This window comes from Pelmatolapia mariae, linkage group LG3_W (assembly GCF_036321145.2).
Source record: "Pelmatolapia mariae isolate MD_Pm_ZW linkage group LG3_W, Pm_UMD_F_2, whole genome shotgun sequence".
Lineage (NCBI taxonomy): Eukaryota > Metazoa > Chordata > Actinopteri > Cichliformes > Cichlidae > Pelmatolapia > Pelmatolapia mariae.
Window position 1 is genome coordinate 71,288,482 of NC_086229.1, and position 25,945 is coordinate 71,314,426.

General features: G+C 44.3%; 1 protein-coding gene across 3 annotated transcripts in view; it reads left to right on the forward strand.

Moving 5' to 3' along the window:
• The window catches only part of LOC134624772 (tyrosine-protein kinase-like otk), a 44,677-nt gene that overhangs the window by 13,850 nt on the left and 4,882 nt on the right, over nucleotides 1-25,945 (forward strand). The window contains exons 4-8 of one of the 3 annotated variants that reach the window (XM_063469814.1): nucleotides 2,309-2,656; nucleotides 13,582-13,908; nucleotides 14,156-14,488; nucleotides 20,230-20,256; nucleotides 23,317-24,717. In XM_063469814.1, coding sequence (XP_063325884.1) covers nucleotides 2,309-2,656; nucleotides 13,582-13,908; nucleotides 14,156-14,488; nucleotides 20,230-20,256; nucleotides 23,317-23,462 — 1,181 coding nt within the window. In that variant the 3' untranslated portion in view covers nucleotides 23,463-24,717. Of the gene's footprint in view, nucleotides 1-2,308; nucleotides 2,657-13,581; nucleotides 13,909-14,155; nucleotides 14,489-20,229; nucleotides 20,257-23,316; nucleotides 24,718-25,945 lie in introns of those variants that run through there. The other 2 variants (XM_063469815.1, XM_063469816.1) reach the window with 2 other exon arrangements.

Genomic DNA, 25,945 nt, shown 5'->3' on the forward strand with positions numbered 1-25,945 from the left:
AGTCTAGAGTTGTAGAGCAGCATTGTTTGGGTAAGGTTAGAGCAGAAACAAAGACATTTATGAATCAGTCTCTTCTTCTCTTGCTCTCTAACTCGTCTGTAAACATGTGTGGGGAAACTAAGTGGCTCCACTGTGAGAGTCACCTCTGTCACTAAGCAGCAAATCAAAGATATTACATTCATACAAATTAATTACATGCTGTGTGTGTCATGGTCCTGGGTCGGTGACCCAGCACTTTAAGTTTATTATTATCATTTTTCTAGTTTATTCTGATTTTGTATTTGTTCTTAGGGTTTGAGTTGTGTGTTTCTATCATCCCTACCTGTGTCTCTCCTCTGTGTTCTGTTTGTGTTCCCAGTTGGTTGTGTAAAACAGTCTGTGTGTTTCCTGTTTTACTTTGTAGGTTTGTATCTCGCTATGTCCATTAGTTCCAGCTGTGTCCCCGCCTCTCTGCCATTTCCTAATTATCTGGTGTGTGTATTTATACTGCGTGTCTGCCTGTGCTCCTCGTCGCGTCGTCTGTGTTCATTCCCTATGTTTCTCTACGTCTCTCTGTTCTGCCGTCCTCATCTGCCATCTCTGAGTTTCTCCCGCTGACTTTATGTTCCATGTTTGTTTGTTAGTTTCACCCAGTTTAGGTTTATGTTCAATCCTGCCCTCACTTCTGTTATTTTCACTGTAAATAAACCTCCACTCGCATCTCCACCACCGTCTGCATCTTGGGTCCTCATTTATTCATCACACGACTGCTGTCGTGATGTCGTGACAGTGTGGTTAAATTTTTGTGCATATTGGAGGTATTTCCCCTCTTTGCTATGATCAGTGTTGTTACTCAAAGTAATTATTACACAGAACACTTTAATGCAGTGTCTTACTTAGCTACTCCCAGGAGAAAGTAATTAGTTACACTACTCATTACTTTCAGATTTCTCCCTAAAATGACCTGAAACACATTTTCTCATAGTGACTATTTAACGATATAAACGTATGAGCTACAGCCCAACACACCAACACAAATCCCTGAGCTAATACATAAACTCTTCCTTAGTATTTATGTATGAACACAAAGCCGACAGCTCAAAGCAAAGATGAAAACCAGCACAAAGAGACTTTAAAGAGATCACCATGGTGATTCTACTGTAGAAAGATGAACAGGTAGAAACGGAGGCTGCAGCCTGACTGCTCATCCCTTTGTTACCTGTTGAAGTTCAGGGTCTGGCTGCTGGTCTGGGGTCAGCATTCACTCAGCTTTGACATCACTCTGGGCTCTATGCTTAGCGTTAGCATGCTGTCTGTGCAGGTGCTTTCAAAGAGCTGAAGTTGTGTTAGCAGCATGATGCAGTTGTCTATGACCTGGATGCTGTTTCCACTTTACCAGCACGCTCTCGTCTGTTTGTCCAATCCAAAAGTAATGCCCACATCCACACGCTGCAGACTGTAGCACTATTTTCTTTCTCTGACACACAAACTGACATCAGTTGATTGTAGCAAGTAGAACTGATGAGCAGGATCGATAATCAGGCAGACTAACAATCCAATGTACTTATCTAGCACCAAATCACAGCAACAGTCTCCTCAAGGAATTTAATATCATAACAATAATAGAAAGAAAACCCAACAATCAGATGACCCCCTTTGAGTGAGAGCTTTGGTGACAGTGGGAAGGAAAAACTCCCTTTTAACAGGATGAAACCTCCAGCAGAACCAGGCTCAGGGAGGGGCGGGGTCATCTGCAGTGAGGGGTGAGAGGATGAAGACGGGACTAAAGACATGCTGTGGAAGAGAGCCAGAGATTAATAATAACTAATGATTAAATGCAGAGAGGTGTATAAACACATATTAGCTGAAGAAGAAACACTCAATGCATCATGGGAATCCCGTAGCAGCCTGCACATATTGCAGCATAACTAAGGGAGGATTCAGGGTCACCTGATCCAGTCCTAACTATATGCTTTAGCAAAATGAAAGTGTTAAGCCTAATCCTAAAAGTAGAGATAGTGTCTGTCTCCTGAATCCAAACTGGAAGCTGGTTCCACAGAAGAGGGGCCTGAAAACTGAAGGCTCTCCCTCCCAGTCTACGTTTAAATACTCTCGGAACAACAATTAAGGCTGAAGTTTGAGTGCGAAGTGTTCTAACAGGGTGATATGGCACTACAAGGTCATTAAGATAAGATGGGGCCTGATTATTTAAGACCTTGTATGTCAGAAACTCCAAGAAATTTAACTTCTAGGAATCAGTTTTCAAGTCCCTAATTATAATTGTACTTTGACCTTTAACCTCTCTGCTCTGTGTTGTTTCCTCTTTCAGACGAGAAAACCATCAAAGCTGAGTTTAGAAAGAAGAGTGTCACTCTGACATGTCGCGCTCCAAACAGAAACATCACAGTTGTAAATTGGAGGAGAGCTGATCTGAAGTCAGAATATGTCCTTTTGTACCAGGATGGTAACTTTCATCCAGACAACCAGCATCCATCTTTTAAGAACCGGGTGTATCTGCAGGACAGACAGATGAAGGACGGAGACGTCTCTTTGATTCTGAAGAATGTGACGATTAATGATGCTGGAAGATACAATTGCCGTGTCGTCATGGAAGGAACACGTTCATCGAAGCTCATGGTCCTCGGCATCATCAACCTGAAAGTTGTTGTTCCTCCAGGTGAGTGAGTAGAGTTGAGTGTGTGTGTGATCAGAGGTGAAGCTGCTTCCTGGTTGTTGATGTTTGTTTGTTGTATGGATGAGCTGGTGGATGTCAGAGGTAGACAGATGTTTCTCCAGCTGTTGTCTTTGTGGCTGGTAGTCTAGAGTTGTAGAGCAGCATTGTTTGGGTAAGGTTAGAGCAGAAACAAAGACATTTATGAATCAGTCTCTTTTTCTCTTGCTCTCTAACTCGTCTGTAAACATGTGTGGGGAAACTAAGTGGCTCCACTGTGAGAGTCACCTCCGTCAGTAAGCAACATATCAAAGATATTACATTCATACAAATTAATTACATGCTGTGTGGTTAAATGTTTGTGCATGTTGGAGGTATTTCCCCTCTTTGTTGTGATCAGTGTTGTTACTCAAATAAAGTACAATACAATACAATACAATTTTATTTATATAGCACATTTAAAAACCAGAGGTGTGCCAAAGTGCTTCACAGAATCAATTAAGTGCAATTACAGATACAAATACAAATATATTGACAGGTGGGAGACATAACTGTCCACTATACACCAGGCACAGTAGGCGCACAAGAGGCACACAGTAGGCACATGCTAAAGGCTGAAGGTTAAATGATTATAAGTTATTGTCACGGTGTACAAGGTGGACTCACGCGCTGGACTCCGGGGATTGATGAACACAAGAGAATTTTTGAATGAACAATGTCCAATGAGTATATATACAAAAGGTGCGGGGCAGTGTTATCTACAAAGGTGTGGGGCAGTGCTATATACAAAAGGTGAGAGAGGCAGGGCTCCGGGGGAAATCCAGGTGAACACTCTCGTCTCTCTCCAAACAATCCAAACACGAATTCGCTCGAACACTCGTCGCTCAGGGAACACCAGGGAAAACAGTCCAGAGGGTGCGATTCTCACAACGATCCAGCGAAGAACAGCCGTTGCTTCCTGGCTTAAATGCACATCCACACTGATGAGGCACAGGTGTTTCCTCCTTTCTGCCCTTGGCCCAGGGGGTCAAAGGTGTGAACCCATAATGAGTTCCACCCTGGCGAGAGAGAGAGAGAGAGAGAGAGAGAACTAGAGAGATAGAGAGAGAAATCAGCTGATCAGCGACCAGCTGCACCTCCAGGGCGTGACAGTACCCCTCCCCCTCCCCCCAACCCAACGGGAGCCTCCCGGCGACCCCCAGGCTTCTCAGGATGGGTGTCATGGAACGCCCACACCATGTTCCTGTCCAGAAGGGCCGCACGTGGGATCTAAGACCTCTCCTCCATTCCGTAGCCCTCCCAATCCACCAGGTACTGCAAACCACGCCCCCTGCGCCTGACATCCATGATGCACGAGATGGTGAAGGCCGGATGGCCATCGATGACCTTGTCAGGCGGAGGGGGCCTGGAAGGACAGGGCTTCACCTGAGAGACGTGAAAGACATTGTGGATCCGCATGTTCCGGGGCAGCTTAAAACGGACCGACACTGGGTTCACCAGAGAGTCAATCACAAAGGGACCAATAAAGGTAGGAGACAGTTTCTTAGACTCAGCTCTAAGCGGAATGAATCTGGTCGACAGCCAAACAAACCATTTGTCCGGGTGCATAAACTGGTGCTGGGTCCTATGGCGGTCCGCCAAGCGCTTGTTCCGCTCAGCCGTGCAGAGAAGGGCAGCCGGTGTGGCCCTCCAAGCGCGCCGACACCTCCGGATGTGCTGCTGGACAGAAGGTACGAAATGCTCACCCACTACAGCCAGAAACAGAGGTGGTTGGAAACCCAGAGACGCCTCAAAAGGGGACACTCCGGTGGCCGAGGAGGTGAGGCTATTGTGGGCGTACTCAATACAAGGGAGCTGCTCGCTCCAGGTGGTCTGATGGGTGGACGCCACGCATCGGAGGGCCGCCTCAAGCTCCTGATTGGCTGGCTCCGTTTGGCCATTAGTCTGCGGGTGAAAGCCAGAGGAAAGACTGACCTGAGGTCCCAGGGAGGAACAGAACTCCTTCCACACGCGAGACGTGAATTGCGGACCCCTGTCCGAGACTATATCCGCCGGAATTCCATGGAGACGGAAGACAGTCGTTCGTCAGGAGCTGGGCGGTTTCCAGGGCCGTGGGAAGCTTGGGAAGGGAAACAAAGTGAGCTGCTTTAGAAAAACGATCAATGATAGTCAGAATGACAGAGTTACCTGACGAAGGTGGCAAGCCCGTGACGAAATCGACAGCGATGTGGGACCAGGGGCAGCTTGGCGTAGGCAGGGGCTGAAGGAGACCAGAGGATGGCTGATTAACACCTTTGTTCTGAGCGCAGACTGCACAGGCTGCTATGTACTCATGGACACCCTTGATGAGGGAGGGCCACCAAGCAAAGCGCTAAGGGAGTGAGACAGTGCGGTGGACCCCCGGGTGGCAGGTGAATTTTGCTGTGTTTGCCCATCACCTGTGACCGGACAGAGGAGGGCACAAAGAGTAGTCCAGGAGGACCCGTTCCTGGGTCTGGTTCTGTTCGTTGGGCCTCCCTAATGGCTGATTCAACCTCCCACGTCAGGGCCCCAATGACACACGAGGGGGGAATGATGGGAGAGTCTCAAGCAGTCTCCTCGGAGGCAGTGAATTGACGAGAGAGAGCGTCGGGTTTGGTGTTGCGGGAACCTGGCCTGTAGGTTATAGTAAACTGAAATCTTGCGAAAAACAGGGCCCACCAAGCCTGGCGGGCATTAAGCCACTTCGCTGACCGGATATATTCTAAATTTTTATGGTCTGTCCAAACTACAAACGGCTGGGCAGCGCCCTCCAGCCAGTGACGCCATTCCTCTAGGGCGAGCTTAATGGCTAACAGTTCCCTGTCCCCAACGTCATAATTTTGTTCAGCAGATGAGAGACGGCAAGAGTAGAAGGCACAGGGATGGAGCTTACCCTTCTGTTGCTGGGATAGAATGGCCCCCACCCCTGTGTCTGAGGCATCCACCTCCATGACAAACTGCAGGCCGAGGTCAGGCTGAACCAGGATGGGTGCGGAGGAGAAACGATCCTTCAGGAGGCTGAAAGCCTTTTGTGCTGACTCCTCCCAGCAGAAGGGAACTTTAGGAGATGTGAGACGAGTTAGTGGGAGAGCAAGCTTACTGTAGTCACGGATGAAACGTCTGTAGAAATTAGCAAAACCCAGGAAACTTTGGAGTTGCTTACGGTTTGTCGGGACGGGCCAATTAATGACAGCTTGGACCTTAGCTGGGTCGGGCCTGAGATTACCCTGTTCAATGATGTAGCCCAGAAATGAAACAGTGGTCACATGAAATTCACACTTCTCACCTTTCACGAAGAGACGGTTCTCGAGAAGACGTTGCAAAACCTGCCGGATGTGGCGTTCATGTTCAGAGACGGAGCGTGAAAGGATGAGAATGTCGGCAAGGTAGATGAACACAAAGTGGTTAAGGAAGTCATTGGCAAAGGCCTGGAACACAACTGGGGCACTGGTTAGACCAAGCGGCATAACAAGGTAATCAAAATGGCCTAAGTGTGTGTTAAAAGCCATCTTCCATTCGTTCCCCTCCCGTATACTAACCAGATGGTACGAGTTACGCAGATCCAGCTTTGTAAAAACTGTGGCCCCTTGGAGCAGTTCATAGGCTGATGTCAGTAGTGGTAGTGGGTATTTGTTTTTGATGGTGATATTGTTGAGGCCTCGATAATCTATGCACGGCCGTAAGCTCTTGTCCTTAGCAACAAAAAAGAACCCCGCCGCAACAGGGGATGATAATGGGCGAATCAGACCTGCGGCGAGCGACTCGTTAATGTACTTTTCCATGCTGTCCTGTTCAGGCTGTGAAAGACTGTATAATCGGCTGGTAGGACGTGGGGCACCTGGGAGAAGATCAATTCCGCAGTCGTACGGCCGGTGAGGGGGAAGAGAACGTGCTCTATCTTTACAAAAAACCTGCTTAAGATCGTGATAGACTGAGGGCACAGACGAGAGATTGGGTGACTCTGATGGTGGGGGGTTACTCTGAGGGTTCGCGGGTGGAGTTGCGGCTTTTAGACAAGACATATGACATTCCTCTCCCCACCCCAGAATGCTTTCCTTCCTCCAATCCAGGACTGGGTTGTGTTGACGTAACTAGGGGAACCCTAAGACTACTGGTGTGAGAGGAGCCTTAAACACAAACAACTGCAACGTCTCAGAATGATTACCAGAGAGGGTTAATGATATTGGCTCCGTAATGTGGGTGATATCCGGGAGACGCTGCCCACTGAGGGTGGTAACTTGGAGTGAATGTGGCAGTGGTTTAGTGTTTAGTTTTAATTCTTGAGCGAGGGACTCATTAATGAAATTCTGCTCTGCACCTGAATCAATTAGTGCATGGAGTGGGTGAGAAACAGAACGAACCGTTAGTTTAGCCGCAAGCATCAAGCGAGGAGGAGATTGTGAACAGGAAACCTCGCCCACCCATACTCTCCCCTCTACTGGCGGGCATAGTCTTTTGGCTGGTCAGGACAGGAAATGGCCATATGGCCCTTACGGCCGCAGTAGAAGCACTCACCAGCTCTCCAACGCCGTTGCCGCTCTTCCGGCGATAATCTGGAGCATGCTATTTGCTTGGTTGCTTACCCTCGTCTTCATAATTCCTGTCCCGTTTTCCCATTCCACTTGCCATACCTCCACCGGAGGCCATCTCCTCTCGTCGTAGGGGCTTCTGGGAGTTGTAGTCTCTAGCGCTGCGACGCGCTCGCATGTTTTCATCCACCTTTACACACAGGGTCATAACATCAGAAAGAGTCACAGGTAATTCCCTCATAACTAGCTCCCTTTTTAGCTTGTCACACAGGTTATTCAGCAGAGTACTTATTAGTGCCGACTGCCCCCACCCGGTCTCCTCAGCCAGAGTCCAAAACTCAATCGAGTAGTCAGCCATGCTCCGTCTTCCCTGCTTCAAATTAAGCAGTCGGTGAGCCGCCGCTTCGGCCCCGTTGCCTCTCTTAAAGACATTTTTAAACTTAGCGAGAAAATCAGCATAGGTTATTTCGGGGTCAGTTCTTAATACAGCCTGCACCTAATTTAATGCTTGACCACGTAACAACTGAACGAAAAAAGCGATCTTAGCCTCATCAGTCTCATAAGTCCTCCGTAGCTGTTTGAACTGCAATGTCACTTGTGTTAAAAAACCCGCAGTCTTGCGGAACTCACCCGAGAATGGGCAGCGACCGCTCCGGAGGCTCCGCATGGGCAGACGTTGAAGGAGCGGAGAACCCGTGCGCAGAGGGCTCATGAGCCGATAACTGTAAAGCGACAGCGGTATCCGTTGAGCGATGACTTGAGTTAGTGCTGCCAGCTGCTGATTAATGTGCTCTAACATTTGTTAGTGCTGATCCAAGATAGCTTCCGTGGAGATGACCGGCTGCTGGGTGGGGGCTGAGTCCCTGATGTGGCTGGATCGTTATTGTCACGGTGTACAAGGTGGACTCACGTGCTGGACTCCGGAGATTGATGCACACAAGAGAATTTATTAATGAACAATGTCCAATGAGTGTATATACAAAAGGTGCGGGGCAGTGCTATATACAAAAGGTGAGAGGGGCAGGGCTCCAGAGGAATTCAGGTGAACACTCTCGTCTCTCTCCAAACAATCCAAACATGAATCTGCTCGAACACTCGTCGCTCAGGGAACACCAGGGAAAACAGTCCAGAGGGTGCGATTCTCACAACGATCCAGCGAAGAACAGCCGTTGCTTCCTGGCTTAAATGCCATCCACACTGATGAGGCACAGGTGTTTCCTCCTCCGAGGGCGTGGGCCAAGGGCGTGAACCCATAATGAGTTCCGCCCTGGCGAGAGAGAGATAGCGAACTAGAGAGATAGAGAGAGAAATCAGCTGATCAGCGAACAGCTGAACCTCCAGGCCCTGAGAGTTATAATCAGAGCAAAATGATAAAATACAGTACCATTACAAATGCGGGTTCTAGGAAGCCGGAATGGCTAGGCTAAATAAATACGTTTTTAATCGAGATTTAAAAGATTGAATTAAATCAGACGCGCAAATAGCTTGAGGAACATTATTCCAGTGGTAGGGTGCAACAGAGGCGAATGCACGGTCACCTCTGTTCTGAAGCCGAGATCTAGGTCGCACCTGGAGCATTTGGCCTGCTGATCTAAGTACTCTCCTAGGGGTATAAAAGCTAAGGAGATCATTAAGATATCTGGGTGCGGTGTTATTTAAGATTTTAAAAGTGAACAATAAGATTTTAAAATCAATGCGATATTTAATGGGGAGCCAGTGCAGGTCGGAAAGAACTGGAGTAATAGACTCAAAGCTACCAGTCCCAGTTAAGAGACGCGCAGCAGCATTTTGAACAAGCTGCAGTTTGTGAATAAAGGCAGAATGTAGACCAGTATAAAGGGAATTACCGTAATCTAATCTGGAAGTAACAAAGGCATGAATAAGTTTTTCAAGGTCCTTACGTGGTATGTAGGGCTTGGCCTTAGAGATAAGATGTAATTGATAGAAACTGGATTTAACTACAGAGGAAACATGTTTGTCCAGCTTAAAGGAACTGTCCAAGACAACACCCAGGTTCCTCGCAGTATCAGAAATAGGGATGGGTACCGATAGCGGTGCCAAACCTGCACTTTTGAAATGGTGCCGGTGCTTAAACAATGCTCAAACCGGTGCTTAAAGAATTGAGAACACAAACTTTGTCCAAAAACCTCTCATGTTTAGTTGTTTTCCACTTTTTCTTTAGTCATTTTAGCCTTTTTGGCCAGGGTGAAGGGAGCATCTGCCATCAAACAAGAAGACAGCCGCATGTAACTACGACAGTGTTTGCTAGTTCACCTTACATGCATTAATGTAATAACGTGGTTAGCTTACTCAACGTTAATTACACACGAACAACATTAAGCTACTCGCCCAGAGAAGAGCGGCGGCTGCTGCCATCATCATCCGTCATCATGCCTGCTACACTGGCAGGGCTAGGGGCCAGGACTCTACTCTTCGGGTTCTTGGGGGATGTTGCTAACTCCGGGTCCGATAACAGGCACCACACCCGCAGTAGATGTGCTGGTGTGAGGTCTCGCAGCAAGCTATCAAATATGGTGCATTTCTCGGCTTTTTACAAAACGCTATACGTCGCCAGGTTCGTCGTCAGATTCGAGGTGTTACCTCCTTTGCACAGTATCACCTTAAAGCACTTGTTGCAGGCTGCTGAGTTTGCATCTTTTGCTGTGAAGTACAGCCAGACTTTTGACCACTTCGCCTTGGGCATTTTTAATCTGTAGCTCTGCTCTAAAAGAACGTATGTACCTGGGCCCGCCTACTATCCTTGGAAAGGTAAAATGATTGGCTAGAATCCAAAGTGTATGACATCTCAGGAAAAAAAAACACCGAAATAAAGCAGTGAAATGTGAGCTGCTTTTCGGTCTGGTTACTATCGTTTATGTCAGAACCAGTGCCATACCCATCCCTAATCAGAAAGAGAGTCAGCAAAGGGCCCAAATATACCTGTTAGTTCAGCCTGACGAATGGGACTATCGAAGATTACAATTTCTGTCTTCTTATCATTCAGAATGAGGGAATTGCTCAGCAGCCAGGTTTTTAGCTTCATTCACACAATCGAAGAAGTGTTGCAACGATGATGTGACATCCCCAGCCAGTTCGAAATAGATTTGAATGTCATCTGCATAAAAATGAAAACAAATATTGTATTTTTCAAGGATTCGGCCCAAGGGTAACAAGTATAAAGAGAACAGCATAGGACCCAGTACAGACCCCTGGCGGACACCAGAGGTAACAGGGGAAATGGAGGAGGAGTAGGTACCCATGGTGACAGAAAAGGACCTTTCTTATAGATAGGATTTAAACCAGCTAAGGGCACTGCCCGTGATGCCCACCAGATGCTCAAGCCTCATTAAAAGGACATTATGGTCCACCAAATCAAAAGCAGAGGACAAATCAAGCAAAGCTAAGAGCACAAAGCGCCCTGAGTCAGTGATTTTGAGGAGATCATTAAAAACTCTCAGTAATGCAGTTTCCATGCTATGGCGTGGCTTAAACCCAGACTGAAAATTTTCCCCGATGTTGTTTGCATCCAAATAAGCTTGAAGTTGGGAATGAACACTCTTCTCTAGGATTTTAGACAGAAACGGGAGTTTGGAAATTGGTATAAAGTTAGCGAGTTCATTATGATCGAGGGAGTTCTTTTTGAGTATAGGATGCACTACAGTGTGTTTAAAAGCAGCTGGAATGCAGCCCGACAACAATGACAGATTCAGTAATGATAAGATATAAGGCCCAACAACGTTAAATCCATCTTTAATAATGCGAGATGGAAGGATGTCATGAACAGCGTCTGAGTTTTTTAGGTAACCAATGATTTAAAAGTTTTAAAATACGTGGGTTGTGGCTGTTATCCGTAATGACAGCTGACAGAAAAACCGCTTTAGCCAACTTACCAGATTTCTGAAATTCCAGGCGAGTCCTGCGCAAAATATCAAAAGCCACCTGGAGCTTGTCTTTTTTCCACCGTCTTTCAGCTTGGCGGCAAACACATCGTAAAGCACGAAAAGAGTAATTTAACCATGGTTAAAAGCAGCTTCTAGGCCGTTTTACCTTTATAGGGGCCACAAAGTCCAGTAAAGAGGAGCATGTAGAGAGAAAGGAGTCAGCAAAATCATCAACTGCAGATGGTGTAATATCATCAATGTCAGGAAGAACAGATTTGGAGAAAGCAGCTGAAAATTCAGCCACAGACCCAGGATTGATTATCCGCACAAGACGTCGAGGACCCTCAAAGTTCTGATCCATTTTGCATAACTCAGCATCAAAGATGACCGGGAAGTGGTCGGAGATTCCAATGTTGCTAATGTCCCTGATACAAATGTCCAGACCATAAGAAAGAAGTCTTATTATAGTCTTATTATATTTCGAGGGACGGTAGAAAACAACACAGAGAGTCAGGGGGGGACCAGCAAGTTCCAGCAGTTGAGCTTCGAAGCTAGGGAACATAGGGGAGGGCAGGTGTCGTACTCGGAGTTTATTCCTAAAGATCACTGCCAGCCCACCACCCCTGCCCGAATGTCTCGGTAAGCTAAAAAAGGCACAATTTGGAGGGAGGAGCTCTGAAAAAGGAAGAGACTCACCAGGACGAATCCAAGTTTCCGTCATGAAAATAGTAAAGAAATCGTTCACAATAAAAGTCTTATTTCTCAGCGACCAAACATTTAATAGCGCCATCCGAGTGAAAGACACTGAGTCACAGTTGGAAGCACGTCTCAGGTGGCATAGGTTGCCATAACACACGCCACCTTTAGGAGCCTTAAGCGCCGAGGCCTGCAGTTCAACATGGCAAATCCAGCGATGCCTGAACAACCTAAAGATAAACTGCTCGCAGAAGGTCGGGGGGAGGCAGAAAGCATCCACAGCGACGTCGAAGCCAGCCACAGCCTGTCCCTTTAGTTAAGCCTAAATGCGGACACAGACACCGTTCTGCTTACCCCATTTCCTGTAGCGTCTCCTGTGAGATGGAAACAGGGGTAGGCAGTATGTTCCTGAGCAGTGAGCTACAGCCCAACACACCAACACAAATCCCTGAGCTAATACATAACATCTTTCTCTTAGTATTTATGTATGAACACAAAGCCAACAGCTCAAAGCAAAGATGAAAACCAGCACAAAGAGACTTTAAAGCGATCGCCATGGCGATTCTACTGTAGAAAGATGAACAGGTAGAAACGGAGGCTGCAGCCTGACTGCTCATCACTTTGTTACCTGTTGAAGTTCAGGGTCTGGCTGCTGGTCTGGGGTCAGCATTCACTCAGCTTTAACATCACTCTGGGCTCTATGCTAGCTTAGCGTTAGCATGCTGTCTGTGCAGGTGCTTTCAAAGAGCTGAAGTTGTGTTAGCAGCATGATGCAGTTGTCTATGTCCTGGATGCAGTTTCCACTATACCAGCACGCTCTCGTCTGTTTGTCCAATAAAAATAAAAGTAATGCCCACATACACACGCTGCATACTGCACCACTATTTTCTTTCTCTGACACACAAACTGACATCAGCTGATTGTAGCAAGTAGAACTGATGAGCAGGATCGATAATCAGGCAGACTAACAGTTCAATTTATTTATATAGCACCAAATCACAGCAACAGTCTCCTCAAGGAACTGAGTATCATAACAATAACAGAAAGAAAACCCAACAATCAGATGACCCCCTTTGAGTGAGAGCTTTGGTGACAGTGGGAAGGAAAAACTCCCTTTTAACAGGATGAAACCTCCAGCAGAACCAGGCTCAGGGAGAGGCGGGGCCATCTACAGTGAGGGGTGAGAGGATGAAGACGGGACTAAAGAAATGCTGTGGAAGAGAGCCAGAGATTAATAATAACTAATGATTAAATGCAGAGAGGTGTATAAACACATATTGACTGAATAAGAAACACTCAGTGCATCATGGGAATCCCCCAGCAGCCTGCACCTATTGCAGCATAACTAAGGGAGGATTCAGGGTCACCTGGTCCAGCCCTAACTATATGCTTTAGCAAAAAGGAAAGTTTTAAGCCTAATCCTAAAAGTAGAGATAGTGTCTGTCTCCCGAATCCAAACTGGAAGCTGGTTCCACAGAAGAGGGGCCTGAAAACTGAAGGCTCTCCCTCCCATTCTACGTTTAAATACTCTAGGAACAACAAGTAAGCCTGCAGTGTGAGAGCGAAGTGCTCTGATAGGGTGATATGGTACTACAAAGTCATTAAGATAAGATGGGGCCTGATTATTTAAGACCTTGTATGTGAGGATTTTGAATTGAACAACACAAACCAGCAGATGTGAGATTAAGACCTTGTATGTCAGAAACTCCAAGAAATTTAACTTCTAGGAATCAGTTTTCAAGTCTCTAATTAGAATTGTACTTTGACCTTTAACCTCTCTGCTCTGTGTTGTTTCCTCTTTCAGACGAATCCATCCCAGCTGAGTCTGGACAGGACGTCACTCTGACATCTCGAGCTCCAAACAGAAACATCACAGCTGTAAAGTGGAGCAGAGCTGACCTGGGAGATGAATATGTGCTTTTGTACCGGGATGGACAGTTTGAAACAGACAACCAGCATCCATCTTTTAAGAACCGGGTGGATCTGCAGGACAGACAGATGAAGGATGGAGACGTGTCTTTGATTCTGAAGAATGTGACAATTAATGACACTGGAACATATGAGTGTCGTGTGGCTCAAAACTCAGAAGAAGACATGGAGCACGTTAGTCATATCAGCCTGATAGTTGGAGGTGAATTTTTTGTTTTTGTTCATTTTTTTGTTTTTGCTCATTTTCTTAAAAGTTTAACATGAATTAAATGTCAAATTAAAAAGGAATTAAATATTTTAAAAAAATAATTCTGGTGATATTTATACTTCAATCTCTTTCTGTTAAGGAGCCTGATTAATCGTCTAATAAAGAGCAGCACTCCGTACAAGAGGATGTGTGTCTTTCATAACACGTTAACCTGTCTGCTCTGTGTTGTTTCCTCTTTCAGACGAATCCATCCCAGCTGAGTCTGGACAGGACGTCACTCTGACATCTCGAGCTCCAAACAGAAACATCACAGCTGTAAAGTGGAGCAGAGCTGACCTGGGAGATGAATATGTGCTTTTGTACCGGGATGGACAGTTTGAAACAGACAACCAGCATCCATTTTTTAAGAACCGGGTGGATCTGCAGGACAGACAGATGAAGGATGGAGACGTGTCTTTGATTCTGAAGAATGTGACGATTAATGATGCTGGAACATTTGAGTGTCGTGTCTTCATGAGAAAAGCATACTTTATGGAAACCATCAGTGTCATCGGCCTGGATGTTTTTTCTCCAGGTGAGTGAGTAGAGTTGAGTGTGTGTGTGTTCAGAGGTGAAGCTGCTTCCTGGTTGTTGATGTTTGTTTGTTGTATGGATGAGCTGGTGGATGTCAGAGGCAGACAGATGTTTCTCCAGCTGTTGTCTTTGTGGCTGGTAGTCTAGAGTTGTAAAGCAGCATTGTTTGGGTAAGGTTAGAGCAGAAACAAAGACATTTATGAATCAGTCTCTTCTTCTCTTGCTCTCTATCTCGTCTGTAAACATGTGTGGGGAAACTCCATGTTAAAGCCTACAGCTGGAGGGGGAGGGGAGGGGTGAAGCTGGTGGTTGTGAGTCTGTGAAAGTGAATCCTGCCGGTGCCATAGCTGGTGAAAACGTACTTAGTGCAGACACAAAACGTCCATCAGCTTCAAAGTGTGTCAGAAAAATGTCCACATGATGACTGATGGATGAGAGAGGTCCCATTTTTGTTGTTGTGCACAAATCATTGAACAACACAAACACTTAGAGCTCCTTTCAGTGCTGCCTGTTTTGTTACTGCACACATTTCTGATTGTCCTACAGTCCAACGTAGAACACCCCCCCCCCCCCCCCCCTCCCGAAGCCTCTTCCTTAATTCAATTTCGATTCAATTTTATTTTTTTACCGCCAAATCACAACAGCAGTCGCCACAAGGCACTGTAAGGTAGACCCTACAATAATACATACAGAGAAAAACCCGGAAATCAAATGACCCCCTGTGAGCAAGCACTTTGGCGACAGTGGGAAGGAAAAACTCCCTTTTAACAGGAAGAAACTCAGGCAGAACCAGGTTCAGGGAGGGGCGGCTATCTGCTGCGACCGGTTGGGGTGAGAGAAGGAAAACAGAACAAAGACATCCTGTGGAAGAGAGACAGAGTTTAATAACAGATATGATTCAATGCAGAGAGGTCTATTAACACATAGTGAGTGAGAAAGGTGACTGGAAAGGAAAAACTCAGTGCATCATGGGAATCCCCCAGCAGCCTACGTCTATTGCAGCATAACTAAGGAAGGACCTGATCCAGCCCTAACTACAGAAGTTTTAAGCCTAATCTTAAAAGTAGAGATAGTGTCTGTCTCCCGAATCCAAACTGGAAGCTGGTTCCACAGAAGAGGGGCCTGAAAACTTAAGGCTCTCCCTCTCATTCTACTTTTAAATACTCTAGGAACAACAAGTAGGCCTGCAGAGCGAGAGCAAAGTGCTCTAATAGGGTGATATGGTACTACAAGGTCATTAAGATAAGATGGGGCCTGATTATTTAAGACCTTGTATGTGAGGAGCAGGATTTTGAATTCAATTCTTCTAACAGGAAGCCAAAACAGGAGAAGTATGCTCTCTCTTTCTAGTCCCTGTCAGTACTGTATTTTGGTTTTTTTTGTTTTTTGTTTTTACCGTGTCTTTTTTTTTTTTTTTTTTTTAAACCTGTCCCGTTTGGTTCTTTTGCCATCAGAATTATTGTCTGAAGGCGAAGAAAGATGCCCAACGGATTTACTTTACCAAATGGACCATCCCAGCCTTGCCATAATGGTCCATTTGATTTACCTTTTATTGTTTATTTTATTTTATTTTTTTTTTACTTGCTAGATACGGGATAGATATAGATATGGGGTCACACTCTGACCCCCCCCCCCCCCCCCCCCCCACACACACACACACACACACACACACACAGAGACAAGGTATTCTTTGTTCACATGTATACCTATATGAAACGTCATATGTTAATGAACCTATGCATATTCATGTAACCACAATAAAAGGAGTGCTATGGGGAACCTGGCTGAGAGTCTGATGGAGGTCAAGTGGGTGGAACAAAACTTGGCTCCAGGCAGGCCTCCTCATGCATGAGTAACACAAAGAACTTTGCCTACTCGTGTCTTGCTTTTTGCTGTGTAGTAAATTGTCTTGAACGTTCCAGCGAATGGGTTTATGCTACAAACCTATCACTATTTATTTTTGTGGAGATGATGTGATACAATCTAGTAAGAGTGGTTAGTTTCCTGGACTCGCGATATCACAGGATCACACGAGATTTCAAACCACAGAAAAATCACTGGGGTTAAAGAGGCATGAAAGCAGACACACACCACATGTGTGCTATTTGTTGTGGGTTAATGTGTCAGTGTCATGGTCCTGGGTTTGTGTGTTTTACTGTTATTCATGGATCAGTTTCCTTTCCTGCTCTGGATGTCTTGGTCTCGTCTGTGTTCTCACCAGCCCATCATGTCTCTCGCCCTCTCTGTCTCCTCAGTCTGTCTTGTTCCTGTGTCTGTTTCTCCCTCGGTCCCAGTGTCAAGCCCTTGTCTGTTACTCTGTCTGTGTTTCCTGTTTTATTTTGACAGTCTCTCGTCCTGTGTTCAGTGTGTTCAGTTTTGCTTCCTCCTGTCTCATTGTGTCTGATTACTTCCAGCTGTGTTCCCTCCTGTTTCCCACCCTCTCGTTATCTTCTGTCTATTTAAGTCCTCTGTCTTCCTCTGCTTGTTGTTGTGTCGTCCATGTTGTTGTGTGTGGGAGCATGGGAGAGGTCGTACCTTCTCTTATTGTTTTGTGGTAGGATAAACGCTTAATAACAGATATGATTCAATGCAGAGAGGTCTATTAACACATAGTGAGTGAGAAAGGTGACTGGAAAGGAAGGTACTCTTTGTTTGCATGTATACGTCATATGTTAATGAACCTATGTATATTCATGTAACCTCAATAAAAGAGCAGTGTTACGGGGGAGCGGACGAGAGAAACCGAGGTCAAGTGGAAGGAACGACACTTGACTTGGGCCTCCCTCGTATACGAGAATCATAAAGAGCTCTGCTTGGTGTTCAATGCTTTTTGCTGTGTAGTTGAATTGTCTTGAACGTTCCAGCGAATAGGTTTAAGCTACAAACCTATCAGGTTGCACACAATTGTTTTGCTTTGGCAGAAACTTAAACAACTTAGTTAAATCAACACAACTTTTTCATAGTCAATAAACATGTGCATTTTGTGTTGATTAAACGTGATTGAAGCATGTTTAGATGAAGTAAGCTGAACTCCTGGAATATTTTAATCGTTTACTATTCCAAAACTATTCAATAGCTTTTACCCCGATGCTACTTGGTCACTTCAATACTATCTTCATATTACATAATGTTTAACAAAGTCTAGAGTCTGGTTAACATAAAAATTGAATGGATTTACAACTACTACCATCCTCCTATCTTTATCCGAGTTGGAGGGGGGCTGGGGCATAACCCTGAAGTGATAGATTAAGAGGTAGGGTACACCCTGGACAGCTCACCAGTCTATCACATAGAGACAAACAACCATTTGCATTCACATTCATGGGCGATTTGGAATCACCAATTAACCTAAATCTAATAACTGCATGATTTTTGACTGTGGGAGGAAACCAGAATACCCAGAGAGAACCCAGTGCAAACTAGCCAGATTGCAGATTTTAACCCGGACCTTCTCGCTGTGAAGCAACAGCACTAACCACCACACCAATCCAGGATTGCCAAAAGCAGGAAAGCTATGATAAACCACAATAAATAGCGATAGCATACACGTGGCGTGTGTAGTTGTCTAAATCACTCTTATAACTCTAGTGATTTTTCTGCAGTTTGAAATCCATAAGGCCATAAGAAGATCATTTGTAACCTTCACTAAAGCTGTTTCTGTGCTGTGATGAGCTCTGAAACCTGACTGAAACTCTTCAAATAAGCCATTCCTCTGCAGATGATCTGTTAGCTGTTTGACAACTACTCTTTCAAGGATTTTTGATATGAAAGGAAGGTTGGAGATTGGCCTATAATTAGCTAAGACAGCTGGGTCTAGAGATGCTTTGTGAGTAAAGGTTTAACTACAGCCACCTTGAAGGCCTGTGGTACATAGCCGATTATTAGAGATAGTTTGATCATATTTAAGATTGAAGCATTAATTAATGGCAGGACTTCTTTGAGCAGTTTTGTAGGAATGGGGTCTAAAAGACACGTTCATGGTTTGGAGGAAGTAATTATTGAAGTTAACTCAGAAAGATCAATTGGAGAAAAAGAGTCTAACTTAACATCAATGGTACTAAAAGTAGCTGTAGATAATATTACATCTATGGGATGATTATTGGTAATTTTTTTCTCTAATGATTAAAATTTTATTTGTGAAGAAGTTCATGAAGTCATTACTAGTTAACGTTAAAGGGATGGTTGGCTCAGTAGAGCTCTGACTTTTTGTCAGCCTGGCTACAGTGCTGAAGAGAAACCTGGGGTTGTTCTTATTTTCTTCAATCAGTGACGAATAGTAAGATGTTCTGGCTTTGCGGAGGGCTTTCTTATAAAGCAGCAAACTATTGCTGCCACACCGCCCCCTCGGCCTGTGCTTCGAGGTTTCTGGTAGTTAGAATGACTCGGGGGTGTTGATTCATTTAAACTAACATAATCATCCGGCTGCAACCAGGTTTCTGTAAGGCAGAGTAAATCGATTTGTTGATCAATTATTAAGTCATGTACTAACAGAGACTTGGAGGAGAGAGACCTAATATTTAATAATCCACATTTCACTGTTTTGCTCTTTGGTTCAGATGTGGATACTGTATTGTTCTTTCTTTGTGATTTTTTATGTTTAAGTTGTTTGTTGCTGGTTTTTAGTTTGTTTTTTGTCTGTTTGGGAACTGACACAGTTTCTATGGAGATGGGTTTTTGGGGGGGTAGCAGGAGGAGAGAAGCTGCAGAGAGGCGTGTAAGACTGCAACTCTGCTTCCTGGTCCCAACTCTGGATAGTCATATTTTGGGGGGTTTAACAAATTTGTCCATATTTCTAGAAATGAGAGCTGCTCCATCCAAAGTGGGATGGATGCCGTCTCTCCTAACAAGACCAGGTTTCCTCCAGAAGGTTTGCCAATTATCTATGAAGCCCACATCATTTTTTTGACACCACTCAGACAGCTAGCAGTTTAAGGAGAACATGTGGTTAAACATGGGGAGGGGACCAGAGAAAACTACAGAGTTCGACATTGTTTGGCAAAGTTACACACCGATTCAATATTGATTTGGTTCTTAGAGACCAAAAGTGGGATCAGAGTGAGCAGCTGAAAGAACATATCTATAAATGCAGTCAGAGCTGTTAGAAACCAGAAGTTCAGAAGAATTATTTTCATATTGATTCAGTTTGTCTGTGTGTGTGAAGGCATCATCAGGGTAGATGGAGTCTGTGTGGGCTCAATGTCTCTCACTGTAATCTAGAGCTGGGCGATGAAATGATAAAGATAATTATTGCAAAATAACTTTTCCTCAGTAGAAACATGAAACATACTCAATAAAAAGTCAATAGAATTTATTCACTCTTTGTTTTGACAGGTAACATTAAAGTTCAATAACAATGAAAATAGCATCACTCTGAACCAATCACATGGCAGGAACAGAGTTAGAGTCACATCAGGTTAGACTGAAGCTGAGTGTAGGAGGAGCAGTCGACAGCTGCACATGTGCAGATGCTGCTGCAGTCACACAAACCAGTGTGACAGGAGTGTGAGAGAGATTAAAGAGAAAGAGACAACAGAACATGTTCAACTATGAAAACTTGACTTTAAAACATTTAAATAGCTGCTGGATGTTCAGAGCTTCATTAAACCCAACATGACAGAAAACTCAAATGTCAAAGGAAATATTATATATATATTTAATATAAAAATATTTAAAATCAATCATTCTGATCATAATTGTACTTTGACCTTTAACCTCTCTGCTCTGTGTTGTTTCCTCTTTCAGACCAGAAAATCATCATTGTTCCTCCAGGTGAGTGAGTAGAGTTGAGTGTGTGTGTGATCAGAGGTGAAGCTGCTTCCTGGTTGTTGATGTTTGTTTGTTGTATGGATGAGCTGGTGGATGTCAGAGGTGGACAGATGTTTCTCCAGCTGTTGTCTTTGTGGCTGGTAGTCTAGAGTTGTAGAGCAGCATTGTTTGGGTAAGGTTAGAGCAGAAACAAAGACATTTATGAATCAGTCTCTTCTTCTCTTGCTCTCTAACTCGTCTGTAAACATGTGTGGGGAAACTCAATGGTAAAGCCTACAGCTGGAGGGGGAGGGGAGGGGTGAAGCTGGTGGTTGTGAGTTGTAACTCCGCAAGTGTAATCTATTACATGTATTGCTGGTAACTTTCCTTAACAGTAATGTAGAGTGTTACTTAATTACTCACTGGAGAAAGTAACTCCTTACTCTACTTGTTGTTACTTTCTCGTTACTCTGTAAAATGATCTGATATGCACTGTCACATGATCACCATGTAATAATGTGAACCTCAGGCTCGAGTCTAAAATGTAATGTGATTACAGTAACGTGTTACAAAGTAAAATATGAACACAAAGCTGTTATAAAGTAACACCAAGACTGGTGGAGACACAAAACATACATCCAGTGCCAGCTCTGCCTCTCATGCCACACCAATCTGTCCCCCTGTCTCTGAGGGAGAGGGCAGCCAGCCCTCGGAGAAAGCTCTTTCACGCCACTTGTATCCAAGATGTCGTTCTTTCGGTCACTTCCCAGAGCTCGCTGCAGCCGCTGCCCCGATCCGTGTGTCAGTCTCTCCCCTCATTGGCGAACAAGACCCAGAGATACTTAAACTCCTCCACTTGGAGCGGTAACTCCTCCATAAACAGGAGTGGGCACTCCACCCTTTTCAGGCTGAGGACCGTCTGCTTCACACTCAGCTGTGAACCGTGTGAGTTGGAGGCCTCCACCTGATGGAGCCTAAAGAAGCACATCAGGTGTGAGGAGCAGTGATATAATCATGAGGTCATCGAGCTGGAGGGTTTCCACTCTGGGCTCTTAAAACCAGTGTGTGTCCTGATCGTGTTGAAATGCTGCAAATGGAAATTCTTTTTATGGCGGCTTTATTTAATAACAAGATGGTCAGTTCATGTGTGTTTTTACCCCCCAGTCATAAAAGACTGATGGGGTGTTGTCATCACCCTGTTGGGTGGTCAGGTGGACGGGTGGTGTGGACACCCAAGTTTACAAACACAGGTGACGTGGGCTTTTTAAATTCATGTAATCAAAATCAGACCGTAGGTACATCTACTACAAATGTTGGACAAGATTCAAGTTCAAGGTCAGAGGTCAAGTTTTCTGACAAACCTGTGAACATAATAACTTGAGCAGAATGTCACCCAGGATTTTCTACTACACTCAAAAAGTGAAATTGGGCTGTTGTTTCATTTACAAGAGTCTAACCTGTACTTTGAACAAAATAATTTTATTTTTCTATGGTGACCGTAATTATGTCATCTACGATCTGCATGAAATTCAACAACTTATTAATTTTTGTGGAGATGATGTGATACAGTCTAGTAAGAGTGGTTTCCTGGACTCACGATATCACAGGATCACACGAGATTTCAAACCACAGAAAAATCACTGGGGTTAAAGAGGCATGAAAGCAGACACACACCACATGTGTGCTATTTGTTGTGGGTTAATGTGTCAGTGTCATGGTCCTGGGTTTGTGTGTTTTACTGTTATTCATGGATCAGTTTCCTTTCGTGCTCTGGATGTCTTGGTCTCGTCTGTGTTCTCACCAGCCCGTCATGTCTCTCGCCCTCTCTGTCTCCTCAGTCTGTCTTGTTCCTGTCTTGTTTCTCCCTCGGTCCCAGTGTCAAGCCCTTGTCTGTTACTCTGTCTGTGTTTCCTGTTTTATTTTGACAGTCTCTCGTCCTGTGTTCAGTGTGTTCAGTTTTGCTTCCTCCTGTCTCATTGTGTCTGATTACTTCCAGCTGTGTTCCCTCCTGTTTCCCATCCTCTCGTTATCCTCTGTCTATTTAAGTCCTCTGTCTTCCTCTGCTTGTTGTTGTGTCGTCCATGTTGCTGTGTGTTGTCCTGTGTGCCTTGTGTCCCTCACGTCTCCTAGTTTTTGGGTCCTACTCCTGCTGCCACACAGCCAGCCTCGACAGTCAAGGACAAAAACATAAATAAAATTCTGCATCAAGTCTTGTAATCATTTGGAGTGACAGCTCGGTGGTGTGGTGGTCAGCACTGTTGCCTCACAGCAAGAAGGTCCTGAGTTTGAATCCTTTCTGTGCAGAGTTTGGATGTTCTCCCTGTGTTTGTGTCTGTTCTCTCCGGATACTTTTGCTTCCTCCCGCAGTCCAAACACATTTTAACTGATGAATCTAAAGAAGTGTGCTCTGTGTTAGCCCTGTGATAGACTGCTGACCTGTCCAGGGTGTATCCTGCCTCTCGCCCTGGGACAGGCTTCAGCCCCCCCTCGACCCTGACAAGTGGAAGAGGATGGATGGAGTCACAGCTGTGTGACATTTGTTATGAATCCATTAAACTGGAGGGAAAAAGATGTGCATGACAAGTTTTATGTTTTGTTGGACACTCCAAAAAATAACTCTTTAAATGAACTTAAACTAATCATGGAAAGGATTTCTACGTTAATAAATGTCTCTCTGTCAGCATTAAGTACTTTTGTTGGACTAATGTAATTTGTGTGGGTTGGATCAACTCAGTTAATTAAGTTCATTTATCATTAATTAATGAAGTTGGTCCAACTCAAGTACAATAAGTTGGAATAACAGAATTACATAATGTTAAAATAAAACAATTGAATCATGTGGAAATCCTTTTTATGACTTTTGTATTCAAATAGTTATTTTTTGAGTGTAGCAGGCTGAGGGGTAACAATGGTGCTCACGAGTATTTAATCAAAGATCCAAGAAAATCTACCAGGGTGGAAACTATTCACATGTTTTACCTATTTATTTACTTTTTCTATTGCAGTAGAGGAAATGGATTCTATTCTGTTAGTTACTCGTCATTTACCTCCATCCACAGCTGACACTTTGTTTCTTTCCTACAGGTCCATCAGGAGGATTTATTGGACTGATAGTTGTTATTCTCCTTCTTTTTGTCGGTGTTGTTTTTTTGAGCTACAGAAAACATAAAGTGTCCCGATATTCATACGAGGTTTCTACTGAGAATAATGAGGCTCCTCAGTCTCCATAGCAGGACTGTGTCAGAGGACAGACAGAAGTGAACTGTCCTGAGCCTCCAGCAGACGGACATTAAACATCCAGAATTAGATGTTATTTCTCATTTCTCTGATTATCATCATGTTTGTGAATATAAAGTGGGAGTGGATTCCCACAGACTTTGTGTGTCAGTGTTGCTGTGGGAGTTTCACCTGTGATACAGAGGAGCTTGTTTCTATGGAGCCAGCTGAAAGGAGAAGGGTCTCCCCTGGATGCCAACACTGAGCTGATCTCTCCCAGTAAAATATTACAAATAACATAAAATGTGTCGGTGCTGTAATATTCAACTTGTTTGTTTTTTCATTCCAAGGTGGACTGTTTGTTGTGTGTCAAGCAACTGCTGTACAACAACACCTCATTTGTGGGTTTCATCTATGCAGAGGTGCATATATCCAAACCTTCACAGGCTTGCTGTGGGATACTGGTGCAGCCCTGCCTCCTCACTGTCATGTGAAAGGCTTTTCTCAAAGCTGGCGAGGTTATTACTGTGGCACTATGATGTAGATGAATACATGAAAATAGTAGCCATTTTATTTTTATGCTTAAAGTCACTTTCTTTTGGAAAAACTACTGTTAATGTTTATTTTGCTATCTGAAAGTGTAATATAAGTTCCGCCAGCAGAGGGCGCTAAGTGCCCCACACATCAGTAGCTAGAAGAAGTGTAGTCAGTAGGTGATGAAGTAGTTTACATCTCGCACACCGAGTAGCTCCTGTTAACCTGCTGTTTCTCTGTTATTGCAGGTAAGCCTGGTTGGAAATAACATATAAGTAATAGACAACAGTAGTAATCAATCATAAGTGTCTTACAGTGCAACAGATCTCAAACTGAAGAGTGAATTCATGAGTTAAGGGTTTGTAAAGATGGTTGGCCACCACGTGTAGCTAAAATGGCGGACTCATAGTCTGGTGTGTTCATGGTAATGAATCTGAGAACTGTTTCATGTCTTTGTGAGTTTAAAGGCTGTAAGCTAACTACTGAGAGATGCACATAACGTCAGTAAAATCATGAGCTTATGGACAAACCTTTGTTGAACAGAGTAAATGTGTTATGTCATGAGATGCTTGTGTAAATGGAAATGCTGACTAAATGTAGAATCAGGCTAAGCTACGGAGCACACATGTGATCCTACACCTGTGCTGATCCAGTTATCAGGCTGTGATGAAAGTCTGTAATGTCTGTACAGGTATGTTTGGGTCAGAGCTGCACAATAAAGTCTCTGGATAATCAGGGAGTTTGTGATTTAGTTCATGAAAGTGATGTATGTGGATATAAAACTGTCATTGGTTATAACAGGAACTATTTCAGTACTACTGTGGTGCTGTTTTACAGTGCAGGTGTGTTGTGTTATTGTCACTGTAACACTGTGCAGAAGAAGTGTAGTCAGTATGTTATGAGGCCGTGGGCAGACTGTTAACCTGCTGTTTCTGTTTTTGAAGTTTCTGCTAAGATAAATATGTTGCACGAGAGACGAGTTGTCCCGTCATTTTCTACAGTGTAACATTACCAAACAGAGAAATCAGCTGAGTCCAGGCACAGTGGAAAATATGTTATTTCTTAATAAAAATGAATAGAGTGACGATCACTCCGGTATTCCTGAGTACAATCACTGTCCCATCATTTGAAAACACTACAGCATCCATTTACATCTAAATGCTGCCTCCTCTTTAGTGCAGTATACAGAGAATTCATGTGTTTACAGTACATGGCAGCTTTGTTCCTTATTTTGATTTATATGTGTGAAATAGAAAAAAATAGTTTTTAGTTTGTGACTGATGGATGAGACAGACTGTGTTTGTGTTCTGTGGAGATCATGTAAGAACTGAACCTGTTAAACACTCAAATCCATTTTGTATTTCACCCATGTCACTATGATGCACTTGTTTATGATTGTCTCACAGTGCGACATACTAATCATGCAGTGTCTTATAATGAGAGGGCTGCTTTCTGTCAGATTGTATGTTCACTTATTGTCAGCGCTTGTTGCTGCTGAAATTCACACTGAGCTTCTTCCCATTTATTGCAGATAATGTTCAAACTTGATTAGCAGCACGGTGGACTCATTTGCAGGGAATCTGTACTGGACTGTACAGTAGAATAACAATAGAATTTTGCAGGTGCAGGTATTCAATGTTCATTTGCCCAATTAAATGCATTGCACATTAATTCAACAGCCAGACACACAAAGCAGTCATCACACAATGCAGGATTGTCTTAGAAACATGTTAGCTCAGCTAGCAGCTAGCGAGAAAGATGGTGTGTAACAGAAGTTCTGTGATCATTTAGACTGACAGATAAAACAGCATCAACATCAGCTAATTTACACCGAACAGGCAGAACATTATGACCACTGACCCCGACCAACCGAGGTATGGACTCCACTAGTGTGACATGAAATCTGCACCAAGATGTTAGAAACAGATCCTCTAAGTTGGGAGGTGGAGCCTCTGTGAATCGG